This window comes from Myotis yumanensis, unplaced genomic scaffold (genome assembly GCF_028538775.1).
Source record: "Myotis yumanensis isolate MYYU_CA2020_CCGP unplaced genomic scaffold, mMyoYum1.0.hap1 SCAF_2, whole genome shotgun sequence".
Taxonomy (NCBI): domain Eukaryota; kingdom Metazoa; phylum Chordata; class Mammalia; order Chiroptera; family Vespertilionidae; genus Myotis; species Myotis yumanensis.
The window spans coordinates 63,549,001-63,564,506 of record NW_027223753.1 but is presented as its reverse complement, the minus strand read 5'-3'; the positions used below and the strand labels follow the sequence as shown (position 1 = coordinate 63,564,506).

General features: G+C 34.7%; 1 protein-coding gene across 4 annotated transcripts in view; it reads left to right on the top strand.

The window, feature by feature from the left end:
* The window catches only part of SYDE2 (synapse defective Rho GTPase homolog 2), a 39,718-nt gene extending 28,222 nt beyond the window's left edge, over positions 1-11,496 (top strand). The window contains exons 5-8 of one of the 4 annotated variants that reach the window (XM_070405496.1): positions 1,596-1,777; positions 3,241-3,472; positions 8,810-8,857; positions 9,415-9,489. In XM_070405496.1, the coding sequence (XP_070261597.1) occupies positions 1,596-1,777; positions 3,241-3,472; positions 8,810-8,820 (425 nt within the window). In that variant the 3' untranslated portion in view covers positions 8,821-8,857; positions 9,415-9,489. Of the gene's footprint in view, positions 1-1,595; positions 1,778-3,240; positions 3,473-8,809; positions 8,858-9,414 lie in introns of all 4 variants that reach the window. The other 3 variants (XM_070405497.1, XM_070405494.1, XM_070405495.1) reach the window with 3 other exon arrangements.
* Positions 11,497-15,506: the final 4,010 nt, after the last annotated feature.

The following is a 15,506-nucleotide window of genomic DNA, read 5'->3' as shown; positions in this document are numbered from 1 at the left end:
AGATTTTTATATCCAGCAGCTTTCAATGTTTCATAGATACCTTAAGCTTAATATGTTCAAAATAAAACTCTTTTCTACCCCTTAAAACATGGTTTTCCTCCTTTTCCCCCTGTTTCAAGTAATGGCGCTACTATTCACCTAGATGCCAAAACCCCGAACCTAGGAAGCGGCCTTATTCCTTCTTTCTCCTCAAAATTACAAATGCGTATTTTACTTGGCAGTCCTGTTTTGGGAATTTATCCTACATATACAAAGTATTGATGTGCAAGGTTATTCATTGTAGCATGTTTTAGAATAACAAAAGATTAGAAACAACCCAAGTATCCATCTGTAACAATTGATAATGGGACATCCATGATTTATTGGAATAATGTTTTCTCACTCTCCTCTAATCTCGTGTCACCCATATCACTCATATCACTCATATCACCCATTTCAGTGTGCAGCCAAGTCTGAGAAACACTGTTCTCAGTGTTTGAGGAAGCTATCTGTGTACTGAAAAGATTTCAAGCATATGATGGTAAATAAAAAAGCAAATAACAGAACAGGCTATATATCCTATATTTGACTTAATAAAGAGGAGTATAGTAATACATCTTATACTTTCATAAACACATATGGTTAATATATTGTTTATATTTTTGTAAACACTGGAGGGATGCATAAGAAACTAATGAAACATATTACTATCAAAATTTAAAAGAGTATCAGATGGGAAGCTTTCTATATGACCATGTTGAAGTTCCAACTCAGCTTTCAAAATAGATTCTAAGCTCAGAGAATGTTCTGAATCAATATCGTCTATTATATTTGGGTTTTTGGTGTCAGCAATGTTTCCTATTTTCCCTTGTGATCACATTCCAGTCTTTAGTGAGTATCTTACCTCGCTTGCTGGTATGTAACAACCATTCATTACCCTTTCCTGTTTCCTCTTCTTCAGGTGATATCTCTTAGTTCATAACCAATTGTGATGCCTTTGAAATCGACGTCTTTCCTATTATTGTGACAAGTCTGATGCTTTCTGGTCTTGGCTTTTGGCTTCATTTGTTCAGTTTTAGGAATGGTTTTCTTCTCCCACAGTGTAGCGTTAGGGTTAATCCAACTCTCCAGTACTTATGTTTAAGACATATGTCCTGTATAGTTCAGTTATTTGCAAGGGCTTTGGGTCATTGGTACTCTTTCACTATCAATTGAAAGTCTAGAAATTCAAAATTCATATAATTGGAATAATTTAGGATTAATATTAATGTCTTGCTTTTTTTTACATGCACTTAGAGTAGCTTTTTATGAGGGGCAGAATCAATAGGGTATATGTATCAAACGACTTATTTTATGAGCAACAAACCTAATATGTATGATAATTGGAAATTATATGTGCATTTTTAGCATGCTTTCAAACAAAATGTCAGTTAATGAAGCAATTAATAAGACTATAAAAGCTACTGTTTTGTTATAATACTCTTAAAAATTATTGCTTTTATTATTTTCAGAATATTAAAAGTTGGCTGTATAATACTTGAATTAAAAAAAATCACCACAGTTTTTATTTCACTTTGAAGACCAATTGCTACTTGTCTCTGGTTTGTTTTCTGAAGGTGTTCTTAAGGATTATTTAAGAGAACTTCCTTCTCCGCTGATAACAAAGCAGCTTTATGAGGCTGTGCTAGATGCAATGGCTAAAAATCCCCTGAAAATGTCATCAAACAGTTGTGAGAATGATCCAAGTGACTCTAAGTACACTGTGGACCTGTTGGATTGCCTGCCTGATGTTGAGAAGGTAAGCATAACTAGTGTACATTTTCCCTGAAAGCCAGGTAATGAATTATATACTTAGCTCCAGAGCTGCAAATAATTTTTTAGATATTTTGACGTTTGTGGCACTCATGAGTTTTAGCTCTTCCTTTACTAATGGCTTCTTTTTTTATTTTATCTTTATTTTTGAAAGTATTGCAGATGTCCCCTTTTTCCCCCACTGACCCTTTCTAGCCTGTTTCTTTCAGCTGTCATCGTTTCTTTAGCACTCATTTATTACTCAACACATTGTAATCTGGCTTCCTCCCCCCTCTGTGTAGACTTGTTCTTGTAAGGTTACTAATGACCTTCTGTAACTTAGAGCTCCAGAAATAGTATATAACTTTGTTTTCTCTTTTTTTCTGTTATTTTTTAAATTACAGTGTTAGTTGGAATTTATTTCTTCAGTACAATTATGAAGAAGACATCACACACTCATTTTATTTGTTAAGTGATTGATTATATGCCACTACTTCAAAAAAACATAATTCCTTTTCATTATTGCCTAAACCTAAATAACCATTCCATTTCTTGAGCAAATTGCCTTTATGAGATTATTTTCTTCAAAGATTAAAAACGTTTTTTTCAATAAATTTGCTTTGATTTCTAACTATACCACTCTTCCCTTTTCCATGGTTTGTCACTTAAAATATTGATTAGTTAAGAAGCACATTGGTCATTTTCCTAATCTAGATCACAGAAGAACCTGGCCACATTCCGAAATGCTCAGCTTCCTAGATAGTACCCTACTTTTGACTGCAGGATTTATCTGTACTTAAAAATGAACACTCCTACTCTAATCCCATTTCCATCATAGCCTTTTTGCTATTGTCATTTTAGAGGAGGGAAGAGAGGAAAATGCTGCTGATATATTTACCCAGGGATTCCAGCTGAAATTTGGAATTCATTCATGAACATTTTATAAAGAGTATATATTTTAACCACTTAATGGATCCAATTATGTTATTGGAACCTAAGGATTTTGTATAACATTTCTATAATAAAATGTTTCAAGTTCCAAACATCCAACTTATAAGCAAGTCTTTGAAATAACCTTTTATTTATTTTTATTTTTTGGGGGGTTCTATTTTTTAAATTAAATTTATTGGGGTGACATTGGTTAATAAAAATACATAGATTTCAAGTGTACAGTCCTATAATACATTACTAATGTATGCATATTGCATTGTATGTTCAGCACCCACCGTCCAATATTCTTCTGTCACAGTATATTTGACCCCCTTTACCCATTACTACCTTCCCCTACTCTCTTTTCCCTCTGCTATCCACCATTTTGTTGTCTGTGTCTATGAGTGTTTGTCTTGCTTGTTCATGAAATAACCTTTTAAGAGTAACAGGATGCCTGTCTATATTTTCTGCTATACAGTGTGCTCTTGAATTTCCCCTTGTGTAACTATATTAGGTGAAATGTAATTTGATTTCATTTAGGCAACCCTAAAGATGTTGTTGGATCATTTGAAATTGGTGGCTTCTTACCATGAAGTGAATAAGATGACCTGCCAGAACTTGGCTGTGTGCTTCGGACCAGTATTATTAAGTCAGAGGCAAGAGACTTCCAACCACAACAACAGAGTCTTTACCGATTCAGAAGAACTTGCAAGTGCTTTGGACTTTAAAAAACACATTGAAGTTCTTCATTACTTACTTCAGCTCTGGCCAGGTAAATGAGTCTATGGAAATATTTTTCTCTTTTAATAATAGGATATTTTAATTCGTTGATGATTAAATATACTCCTATGTGATTAAAGAACACCTTTTTTAGATTTTGCTTTTGGAAATATTTATGAATTGATACCTGCCCTTTAGATTTCTCAATTTAATATGTCTGCTCTTGCTGATAATGATAGACATATAGATCAATGTACACATTTTGGATTTGGTTCAATCTGGATTTGAATCTGGCTGTGTCACTTATTAGCTGTCTGACCTTTGGGCAAGTTCCTTAATATCTTAGAGTCTCAGCATCACTGTTTGTCATATGGATTTAGTATGTTTATAGGATTTATAGGAGGATTAAGTTAAAAATTATGTATGTAAGTGCTCAGCCCAGTTCTTGGCACATAATAGCTACTCAAGTAAATATTAATTTCTTTTCTCATTTTTAGTTCAACTGGTATGAAGGAGAATTTATTTTTCTCCTTAAATCAATTCTTCTTCTTGACATCTTCACTGCATTTATGGTCATTCTTCAAATTATCCAGGCTTGAATTGACAATTATCTCTGATCTTTTTAGCTTTCTTATCCATCTCTTGAAGCAGTCAATAACAAAATGCTGACAGTTATTGTCCTCATGTATCTCTTGTGTAGTTGCAGAGCTAAAAGGAATATGTATTTAATTAGATGTTCCATAAAGAATCCTGTATTTAAGTTCCAAAATTTTCTTATCCTGAAGTAACCCTTGCTTCACTTCCCAACACTGCACAGTAATTAGATGCCTAGTGGAAGGCACAGTGGTGAAAGTGTTTGGCCCTGGAGTCAGGCTTGGATCCAGATTTGGATTGTGGCACTCACTCACAGTGTGGGCTGAGGCAAATACTTTATTTTCCTGAGACCTGTTTGCTTCTCTGTAAATAGTGTCTACCTCAGGGTTGTGAAGATTGAGATAAAGCATCTAAGGCAATGAAGAGAGTGTTTAGCATAAAGTTAGCTCTCAGTAAATGTGCACTGTTACTCTCTTATAGACAAACTAGAGCCCCGGTGCACAAATTTGTGCACTGGTGGGGTGTGGCCTGTGGGGATCAGCCCGCTGCGGGAGCAGCTGCTCATCCTGGTCAGCTGAGCGGCACTCCCACTGTGGGAGCACACTGACCACCAGGGGGCAGCTCCTGTGTTGAGCGTCTGCCCCTGGTGGTCAGTGTGCATCATAGCGAAGGGTTGTTCTGATCGTTCCGCCTTAATGGTTGCTGGACTTTTATATACAGACAGTCCTCGGGTTATGTCGGACTCATACATTGTTTTGTGGTCACGTCGCCATCTCCCATTTATTTATTTAAAAAAAGTTCCGTCTTTTCAACGTATCTACATATGTGTTTTATGTTTTTTATTATTTATTTTATCTTTCTTTTAATTTTTTTTTTTTTACTGTTTCACTTCATTACTGCTGTGTATGTGCTCCATGTGAGTGACATAGGTGCTTATGTAGGTGGGTTCCTACTTACAGCGAAAATCGCATTACGTAGTGCCATAGGAATGGATTTCCGGATCTCCCACATAACCCCAGGACCTACTGTATATAGATGAGAAGAAGAGATTAAAGTACAAAGGAATGCTGATTCAGTCTTTTAAATTGCATCTAATTTTTAAAAGTGAATTAAAATTTAAGCTAAAATTTTCAGCTCTTAAACTTGGAAAGTTAAAACTTTTGCTTTCTTTTAAACACAGACCTAAAAATAATTTCTAATTGACATTTTAACTGAATTAGTATGTGTTGTTATTTTAAAATTCTGAGTCAAGATTTTCTGTACAATTGGTCTGAATACTACATTTGGTGCCTAAAATAAGGAATCATTCAGGTTAAAGTTTTAAATGTGGGTTTCTTAGCTTTTCCTAAAACTGCTTTAATTATAATAAACATCAGGAATTTGGATAAGAGCTATCTTATTCTTTTTAAAAATATATATTTTTTTATTGATTTCAGAGAGGAAGGAAGAGGGGTAGAGATGTAGAAACATCAATGATTAGAAAGAATCATTGATCGGCTGCTTTCTACACACCCTACACTAGGGATCAAGCCCACAACCTGGGCATATGCCCTGACCAGGAATCGAATAGTAACCTCCAGGTTCATAGGTTGATGCTTAACTACTGAGCCAAGCAGGTCAGGCTGTCTTATCATTCTAATCGCACATGTAAACTTGCTTGCTTGGAGATATCATTAAATTACTATCAGTACCTGAGTCCTTTATCATTAATTCTGTACCAGAGGTTAATGTCATTTCATTATTTTGTAATAGCTAACTTAGTTCTGGGTGTAGAAGTAAAAATTAAATTATATCCTCCGTTATAGAAAAAAAAAACAGGTGTAGTTTTCAGATTCACTGTATTTCAATGCTATCCTTAAACAACTGACTCCTAGTGTATTAATACCTTATTGCAGAGATTTGTGTTGTTGGATTTAGCAATAACTGCTCCCTTTTCTATAATCTTTTATTTTTCTTTAGTTATACCATCTTAGACAAAGGACAGAACAGGGTAGAAAGATGAGAGGAAACAGCAGTTAGCTTTGCCCTCTAAATCATTACTTTTGGATTCAAGAAAAAGGAGAAGTCAAGTAGATGTAAGACAGTTGCTGAGCCTGAGAAAATTGATGGTGACATAGAGACTGGGTCACAGCATGTGAACTTGGTGAATGCCCATCATACCTTCAATAGAAGGGTTGCGCTCTCCTTGCTATGCATATTTTATTTGTCTTTTTGGAATCTCCCCTACTCCAGAGGTAAGAAGAGTTGGTTCCACCCTTCCTTTTTGCTTTCTTAACTTTTTGTTTTGTGGGCTTGTTTGTTTTTTCCATTTTGGGCAAGATTATAATTTCCTCTGAGCTTTCCATTTGATAAACTTGTCTTCAGAGTGATCCATTAGAACCCTGGCCGATGGGCATTGGAAGGTTAGATCATCCCGCCAGTGGTTTTCAGCTTTCCTTCTGCCAAAGCTCCACAATTCTTTGGAAGCAGCAGCTTCACGGACAGATTGGTAACATGTTGGGGAACAGAATGGAAACACACTTCCCTTTTTGACCAAAACAGTCTTCTTTACCTCTTTTCTTTAATATAGTAGATTTTTAAAAATGTTGCTTTTAAAAAATACATTTGCTGTTTTAAGAAGAATATTGAAAATTATTGATAGGCCACTCTTTCACTTTACAGGTGGGGAAATAGCTTTAGACAGAGTGTAACTCTAGACCAGCTATTTGCTATATCGCATATTCTATGATGAGTAGATTTGGGACAGGTTTTTTTGGAAAAGCTATTGATTTTTCCCTAATCCTTTTTGTTTAATTTTTCTCACTAGACAAAGCTTCATGAGGTCAGGGACTTGTATTCCCAAGTCCTAACACAGTGCTTGGCACTAATTAGACAATGTATTTTGTTAAATTAGGCAATTGCACTGTAGATAAAAGGCTAATAAAGTGGTGATTAAAGATATAAACCTATTGGTAGAAAATAGGATAAGAAAAGTTTCATAGTACTTATCATTACATTGTGAAACGTTTCCAGCACCATATAGACTGCATTTTAAATTTTATTCTGTTGCCCCAAATTTTATTCTGTTGCCCAGCCAGCGTTGCTCAGTGGTTGAGCATCAACCTATGAACCAGAAGGTCATGGTTTGATTCCCAGTCAGGGCATATGCCTGGATTGCGGGCTCCATCCTAAGTGTGGGGCCTGCAGGATGCAGCCGATCAGTGATTCTCTCTAATCATTGATGTTTCTATCTCTCCCTCCTCCCTTCCTCTCTAAAATCAATAAAAATATACTAAAAGACAAAAATAAATAATTTTTATTCTGTTGAAGTGGGTAGTCAGCAGTGCTGGGAAAACTAGAACTTTTTTGGGGTGGTTAAAATTAGCCATTTTTGCCCAGTCAGTGTGACTCGGTGGTTGAGCATCAACCTATGAATCAGGAGGTCCCAGCTCAATTCCGGGTCAGGGCACATGGCCTAGTTTCCTGCTTGATCCCCAGTAGGGGGTATGAGGGAGGCAGCTGATCAGTGATTCTCTCTCATCATTGATGTTTCTATCTCTCCCTCTCCCTTCCTCTCTCTGAAATAAAAAAAATAAATACAATTAGCCATTTTCTCTGCATAATTAATAGGAAACCATTCCACCATCAGTAATTTAAGAACCTAGTGAGGTTGATTTTTCAGAAATTGAATTTTTAGTCTAAAAGATATGACTATTATTATAATCAGTTTCTTAAATATTTCCCAAGAAAATATACAAAAATAATGTTTGAATAAGGACTTGATTAGTAAAATAAATATAGGGTTTGCAGGTGAATGTCAGAAAAGTAACACAAGCTCAGCCACAGAGTCAAAAATGTTTTACTTTGGTTTGGATCACAAACCAGGTGACCTCAAGATAAGCAGAATACTGTAATAGGCTGACGAAAACAACAGGCATGGCACTTAAGCAGTAAGAACAGGAATAGCACAGAAAATGAGAGATAAGCAAGGAGACTTAGTGGAGATAAGAAGCTAGAGAAGAAAAAGCAATATGAATAATTAAACAGTGGAAAAATTCAGATGTCCATTCTGCCATTACATCAGTTAATGGCATGGGACATTCTTTATTAATACTGTTATCAAAGATCAATTTTAATACCAGACCTTTAGTTTCATGGAAAATTTTAGGTAAAGAGCTTTTAGCTATTCATAATGATATATAATAACCATAATAAAAATGCAGATAAACAGAAATGTTAAAGAACGTATCTATACACAGTAACCAAGTATTTTAATAAAATCCAAGTAAGAATATTATGTGACTTCTGAAAAATACTGTAATATCACTGTAATTCTGGAAAACTAGAACCATATGCCTGTTTGTATTGTTTTTCAATTATTTTATTTCATACAACAGGAAGCAAGCATTTTGTACCATAGGAATGCAGCAACTTCACACTTTGGAGAGTGAAAGTTGCTGCATTGTTGATGATGATATGTTCCCTTTACCTTAGAGAAGGGAAATATAGATAGAGAGGTAGTTATTAACCGAGAATAAACAAGCCGAAAGAGAGGTATGGACAGGTTTTAACAGCTATGCTTCAATATTTAAATTAAGTTTGTTTTACATACAGAAGAGCCCCAGACAAATGTTCTGTTCAATATATACAAAAGACTAAATGGTTTGTTATGGAATAATGTGTGTCTCTGTGGTAATCTGTACAGCAAGCAGAATGCATACCCTTAGGAGAATTTAATCTTACTGTGAGGAATGTTACTTGAGATTGTTAGATGCCTAACCAGAATGGGAAAATAAAATATCTGTACTATTTTCAGGCCATAAATGAAGACTCTTAGTAGCTAATGCCGTATAATCAAACTCAGGTAACACGTAGTCAAGTCTAGTATTCGTGCATTTTATCAAAGTGAAATTGGGGCTGCTTGGTAACGTAAATTATGACACTGCTGCTAATAGAATTGCAAAGAAACAAAGGTCAGAACTTTCAGAGTGAGCACTTTAGATGCCTTGCCTTATTTAGACATTTGCAGACGAAGGAACTTTTTGTTTTGTTTTGTTTGTACATCAACATGCCTTGCCTGCTTTTTGCTGTAGCTTTTAATTAGAAGAAGCTACCAGCTTAGCTACTGTTTGAATTATGGCTAGATAATAATTAACAGAAGTTAATCAACATTGGAAATTGATTTGTTTGGGGATGTTATGATATGGCATGAACTAGCTCCACTGTACATTCTACTAGCGCTGTCCCTAATCTTGATTATGTCTGGTGATAGAAAAAATAATTATGGAATGCTTTCTTTGATAGTGTGCATGTTTTTGTTTTAATGCATGTTTGTAGTTACTAAGTGGCTTATCCTTAGCTCTGTTTTTTAAAGGCCAGCTGGATTACTATCACCAAAGCACATTTATTATTTGTTTCTAGTGCAGCGTTTAACTGTCAAAGAATCACCAGAACAGAAGTCTTCTCTGAATTATTTGAGGAAGAAGAAGGAACGACCTCAGATGTTAAATTTGAGTGGTACCGATTCATCAAGAGTACTTAGGCCACGGCAAACCAGGTTAGACAGTCCACTTAGCAATCGTTATGCAGGAGACTGGAGCAGCTGTGGAGAAAACTACTTTTTAAATACAAAAGAAAATTTAAATGATGTGGATTATGATGATGTCCCTTCAGAAGATGGAGAAAATTGCAGCAAAATGTATGGACCCGATATAATGATTAAACAGCCAATTCCCTTGTCCGAAGAGTGCACATTTCAGACGTATTTGACCATGCAGACAATTGAGTCTACAGTGGATCGCAAAGTCAATCTCAAAGATCTACAGGAAAGTATTGATACATTGATTGGAAATCTGGAGCGTGAGCTCAACAAAAACAAGCTTAGTATGAGTGTTTGAGAATTTTTGTTTTTTCATAATGTTTAAAGTTTCAAATCTTTCTCACAAGGGAAGTTTTTATTTTATTTTTTTTTAATTCTTGAAGCCTTCAGTTAATTTCTAATAAGTTAATGTGATTCAATTAAAAACACATATTCGCTAATATAATTTTTACTTATCTTATTAGGAAATTTTACTTGGGGTAAAGATAACTTGGACTTCTTGGGTATATTTTAATAAATCTTGCCAATTCTTTGGAGATAACGTTAAATGCACTTACAGCATTCACAGGTTATTAGCCCCTCACGATTTTTGTACTTCATAGGAACTGCTCTTCTGTAGCTGAAACAGATGTTCCTTTTAGAGGAATATTGCAGCTGCTCAGTTGGATTTGCAGTATGAGTCCATGTACACTGCAACACCACTTGATCACATTTCATTTGCAATGCAAATGCTGCTATATAAGAACCTTTTTGTAAATGAAAGTAAAAGTATACAAATATTAATGTATTCTGTATTAACAGTAATTATTTAAGCTTATGGAAATTAAATATTTTTATAATCCTGAACATATGTATATATTTATAAGTGCATATATGTGTAGGTATTAATGGGGGGGGGGGAGGATTGGTTGCAGAATCACATGTATCTTTAAAATAAATGTCATGAGGCCAAAATCATTAGCTTAAGAATGTTGTTTTCAGGGAAAGAACATTTAAGTCAAAGGAGGAATTGCATAGAAACACATGAACCAAAGTACTAGATGCAGCTGAGTAGAAATAGACTATATTTGGTTCACAGAAAGTCACAGTATCCCCAGTGAGAAGTCATCTTTTAAATTGAAATCCTCTAACTGAAAGGATTAAGTGCCCAGATTTCTGCACTGGTGACTTAGATTATAAAAATGTTCACCTACTCTATGCATATTTAAGTTCTGCTTTAAAAAATTAATTATGCATAAATCATATTTATTTGTAATAGTACATTTATAACATTGACTTTATAATTACCCTCATTTGTTTCTAAAAAATCTTGCCCATATACTACATGTTACTGATTTTTAAAAATTAACTTATTTAAGTTTATCTACAGGGTAGTCATTATAGCGATCACAGCAGTGTTTGAAAATGTACATTTAAAAGCCTTTTGTTTTATTAAATTGGAATGTATTTTTTAAAACTTTTATACCTACGGAATGTATAATTTTAAAATTATAAATAAAATTTGAATTACCAACTTAAACATGTAGCAGCCATTAGGAAACCTGACTTCTTGATGTTTTTCTAAATATTTTATTTAACTATTTCTTTGCAATACACATTGGTAAATAGAGCACCTTTTTATTTAATTTGAATACTTAATTGTTTTTTTAAATACCCAGATAAATAACTATTTTTATGTGAAATTTTAAGTTTTTAAGCTTTTGTATAACAATCTAGAAGAATACCAAAAGAATATGTGACAGGAATATGTTCTGAGTAAATAGTCAAAAGAAATGTACTTTAAATAATTTGTAGGAAGGCTGTTTCAGTCTTCTTCCTCTTGTTTGCTATATCATGTACAGTGTATGCAATAAGTTGTTCCAGAAATGTAAAACTTTCATTAAAATATTATAACCTTGGTGTCATACTATTACCATAATAATTTTAAGGATTACTTATTTTAATGCCATTATTTTTAAACAAATGTGTTAAAGTATTGGACCATCATATGTTATTCATAAATATACATAATAACTTCTTTTTTTTTGTACAAAGTTGAATTGTCCAGAATCCGATATACTTTAAGGGCCACATTTATTTGTTATATTACTTTGGATAAGAATAGTTTTAAAGTTAATCTTTGCCATTTTAAATAGAAAATACTAAACATTGTCCAAATCACCGAGTTATAACTATAAAACCTCTTTAATCGATTCTTGCGGTATTCAGTAATACCCAATAAGTTTATGCCTTTTTTTAAGTCGCTTTTTAGTTCAAATCATTGTTGAGTTCTTATAACTGCTTTTTATAATCTCCTGAGATCTTCCTACAGTGTTACACATCAGCTGCCAGCCCTAATGTTTTTTAGGATTAAAAGCAATTGAATTTTAGTGCATGTACCTGAATAAAATTTTTAAATAATTCAGGCAGATAGAAAATAAAAAATAAACATGTTCTTCCCTGCCATCTACACCAATCCCACTTCTCAGAGGTAATAACCACTTAAAAAGAAAATCCTTGCCCGAGGATATGTTTATTGATTTTAGAAAGGAAGGAAGAGAGGGAGGAGGAGAGAGAGCGAGAGAGAGAAAGAGACATCTATGTGTGAAAGAAACATTGATCAGTTGCTTCCTGTATGCACCCTCAACCTGGGACCAAACCTACAGCCTAGGTATGTGACCTGGAATTGAACCCACTCTCTCTTGGTGTATGGGACAACGCTCTAACCGAGTCACCAGCCACAGCAACAATCACTTTAAAATATATATATATTGATTTCATAGAGGAAGGGTGAAGGAGAAACATCAATGGTGAGAGAGAATCATTGGTTGGCTGCCTCTTGCACCGCCCGCCCCTGACTGGGGATCAAGCCTGTAACCCAGGCATGTACCCTGACCAGGAATCAAACTGACTTCCTGGTTCATAGGTTGACACTCAACCACTGAGCCAGGCTGGCCTGGCAACAAACACTTTTTAAAAAAAAATTAAATTTATTGAGATAACATTGATTAATAAGATTATATAAATTTCAGATGTATACTCTTTTTAAAAAATTTTTCAGATAATACCTCTGTCACTTGCGGGTTATTGCTGCTGTTCCTTGATGTATCATTTAATCTGTTGACTATCCATTATGAATTACAAGCAACTTATCTTTATTTCTCCTCCCCATTTTATGTTTTTAGTTCTTCTGTTTTATAACTTTTGTAATGTTTATTTCTTAATTCATCAGTTTTAAACATATCTCTTGTCTCCCTACCATTGTGAAAATGACCAACCCTGTACTTTCTTTATTTTAAAATATATTTTTATTGATTTCAGAGGGGAAGGGAGAGGGAGAGAGAGATAGAAACATCAATGATGAGAGAGAATCATTGATCAGCTGCCTCCTGCATGCCCCCCACTGGGGAACAAACCTGCAATCCGGGCATGTGCCCATGACAGGAATTGAACCCGTGATCCTTCAGTCCGCAAGCCAACACTCTATCCACTGAGCCAAACCGGTTGGGGCAACCAACTCTATACTTCCTTTCCAACTTATTACTACCCTTTACCTCCTAACTTCTCTAAGTTATACTATTAGTTTATATAATAGTAGATATTAATAGATATATATTATTTTTGGGAACTATAATTGACTTCAGTTTTTCCTTTATATATTGATTCTAAATTCTGCAAAGGAATAACTAGCTGCTATGTGCCAGATTATGCAAAAGTATTCACAGGTAAACCAGGTGATTTTGTTTCCTACATATCCAATCTTATATCCTAAAATATATGCTGATTTAAGCAGAGTATTCTACACTGAGGTCAAATGGATTATTTTACTTTATAGCCATATTTTCTCTAAATTATATTATATGTCATTTGCTTCATAATTGGGACATGGCAGATTTTTATTTTTCCTGGAGTAATTGCTATTATTTTTTTTTTACAAGAAAAATGCTTCCTTCACTATAACACTTTTTTTTTATCATTCTGTTGAACTATCAGATTTGTTCAGAGTGCTTTTATCTCTCATCCTGAGATTCCTGAAGCATATTCTTGCCTTTTTAAATTTTACTTTGAGTGAAGAAAAATTGTTCACTATAATCCTGAGATCATTTTAAGCTTTTTAATCAACTTGTCTGAATATGGACAAAGTGACTTTTCACTATCATCTGGGATATGTTTTCTTTGCATGCCTATGTACTACTTTTTAATTTTGTTTTTCTTTTGTATCCCACTCTTTCTTGATTTTGTTGGTTTGCTGAAGTATATTGATAAGTATTCCCCCTCCCCCAACACACACAAAAAGTGTTCACAGGAGATGAGTTTTGAGCCCTTGCATGTCTGACAAGGCCTTTATTCTGCCTACTTCTTCTTCTCCTTTTTTTTTTAAGAGAGTGAAGAAACGAGAGGGATAGAGAGAGAGAAACATTGATGAGAGGACCATCTGCTGCCTCCTGCATGCCCCCTTCTGAGGATAGAGCTTGAAACCCGGGCATGTGCCCTGACCGGGAATCGGACTGGTCACCTTTTGGTTTCATGGGTTGATGTTCAACCACAGAACCACAATGGCTGGGCCTCCCTGCTTTGTTTTGATTGGACCGGCAGTTCTAGGTTCAAACTCATTTCCTTTAGGACTTTGAAGGCATTTCTCTATTATCTTCTAGCATCCAGTTTTGCAGTAATCTAGGCAAGAAAGATGGCGATTTAGACCAGGAAAGAAGCAATAGATGTGCTGAGAAATGATTGTATTCTGGATATATTTTGGAAGTAGGAGCCAAAAGAATCTGCCAGTGTACTGTGAGAGGAGGTAGAAAGGCCGAAGGAGGTAAGGAGTTATCATCAAATGAGATTGAGATGACTCCATTGTATTTTTTAGATGAGCTCTTTAAAATGGATGTTGCTGTCCTAACCGGTTTGGCTCAGTGAGCATCGGCCTGGGGACTGAAAGGTCCCAGGGTCGATTCCGGTCAAGGGCATGTACCTTGGTTGCAGGCACAACCCCAGGAGGAGGTGTGCAGGAGACAGCTGATCGATGTTTCTCTCTCATCGATGTTTCTAACTCCTTATCCCTCTCCCTTCCTCCCTGTAAAAAATCAATACAATATATATTAAAAAATAAAATAATTAAAATGGATGTTGCTATTATTAATATAGTAGTTATCAAAATGTCTTATAATGTCCTGTTAAACGAAAGTACTAGTGCTTCTGTATCTGGTAATGATGCCCATGGAGTCACTTCAAGAAGAGGAAAGCAAGAGGACTTCATATACACCTAAGCAAAGTTTATCAGAGCTTCCTGGAAATTTCAGATTGTGTATGTAGCTTTATATTGAGGACCCTATGAATAGGTTTGGTAGTGGTATGATTCCTAAAAAGAATTTAGTTTCCAGACCAAAGAATTGCATCTTAAGGTTTATAATTTAAAACTACCAATTTTTAGGTTCTTGAGTAGTTATAAAGTTGTAACATGTTTAATAACAGCAAGTACTTATTTGATTCTTTCAGACCTGAGGACTTTGGTACAAGAGGAATGTTCTTTCACTCATTTCCCTGCCTAATGCTAGTTTTTAATTCAGTAAGGCTCATATTTGATAAACACTGAAATTCCAGTTCTTGATCACATTCTGACTCAGCAGAAAACTGACTGACTAACTCAGGTAGGAATTGATTTTATTGGAAAAGAAAAACTATCAGAGGAAAGGCTGCTAAAAATGTTTTATATCTTGATCTAACAGAAATTTCATAGGTGTTTACCTATCAAGTTGCATATTTAAAATTTGTGTCCTTTATATTTTTTAAGTAATTTTTAAAATGGGAAATAGACTTGGAAAATAAGTAGGACTAAGAAAGCTAGATGATCAGTTAATTATTAATGAATGAATGTAAAGGGATTTTCAGAGAATGGCTGTCATTTTCTCAGAAAAAGACTAAGGACTATGAGATG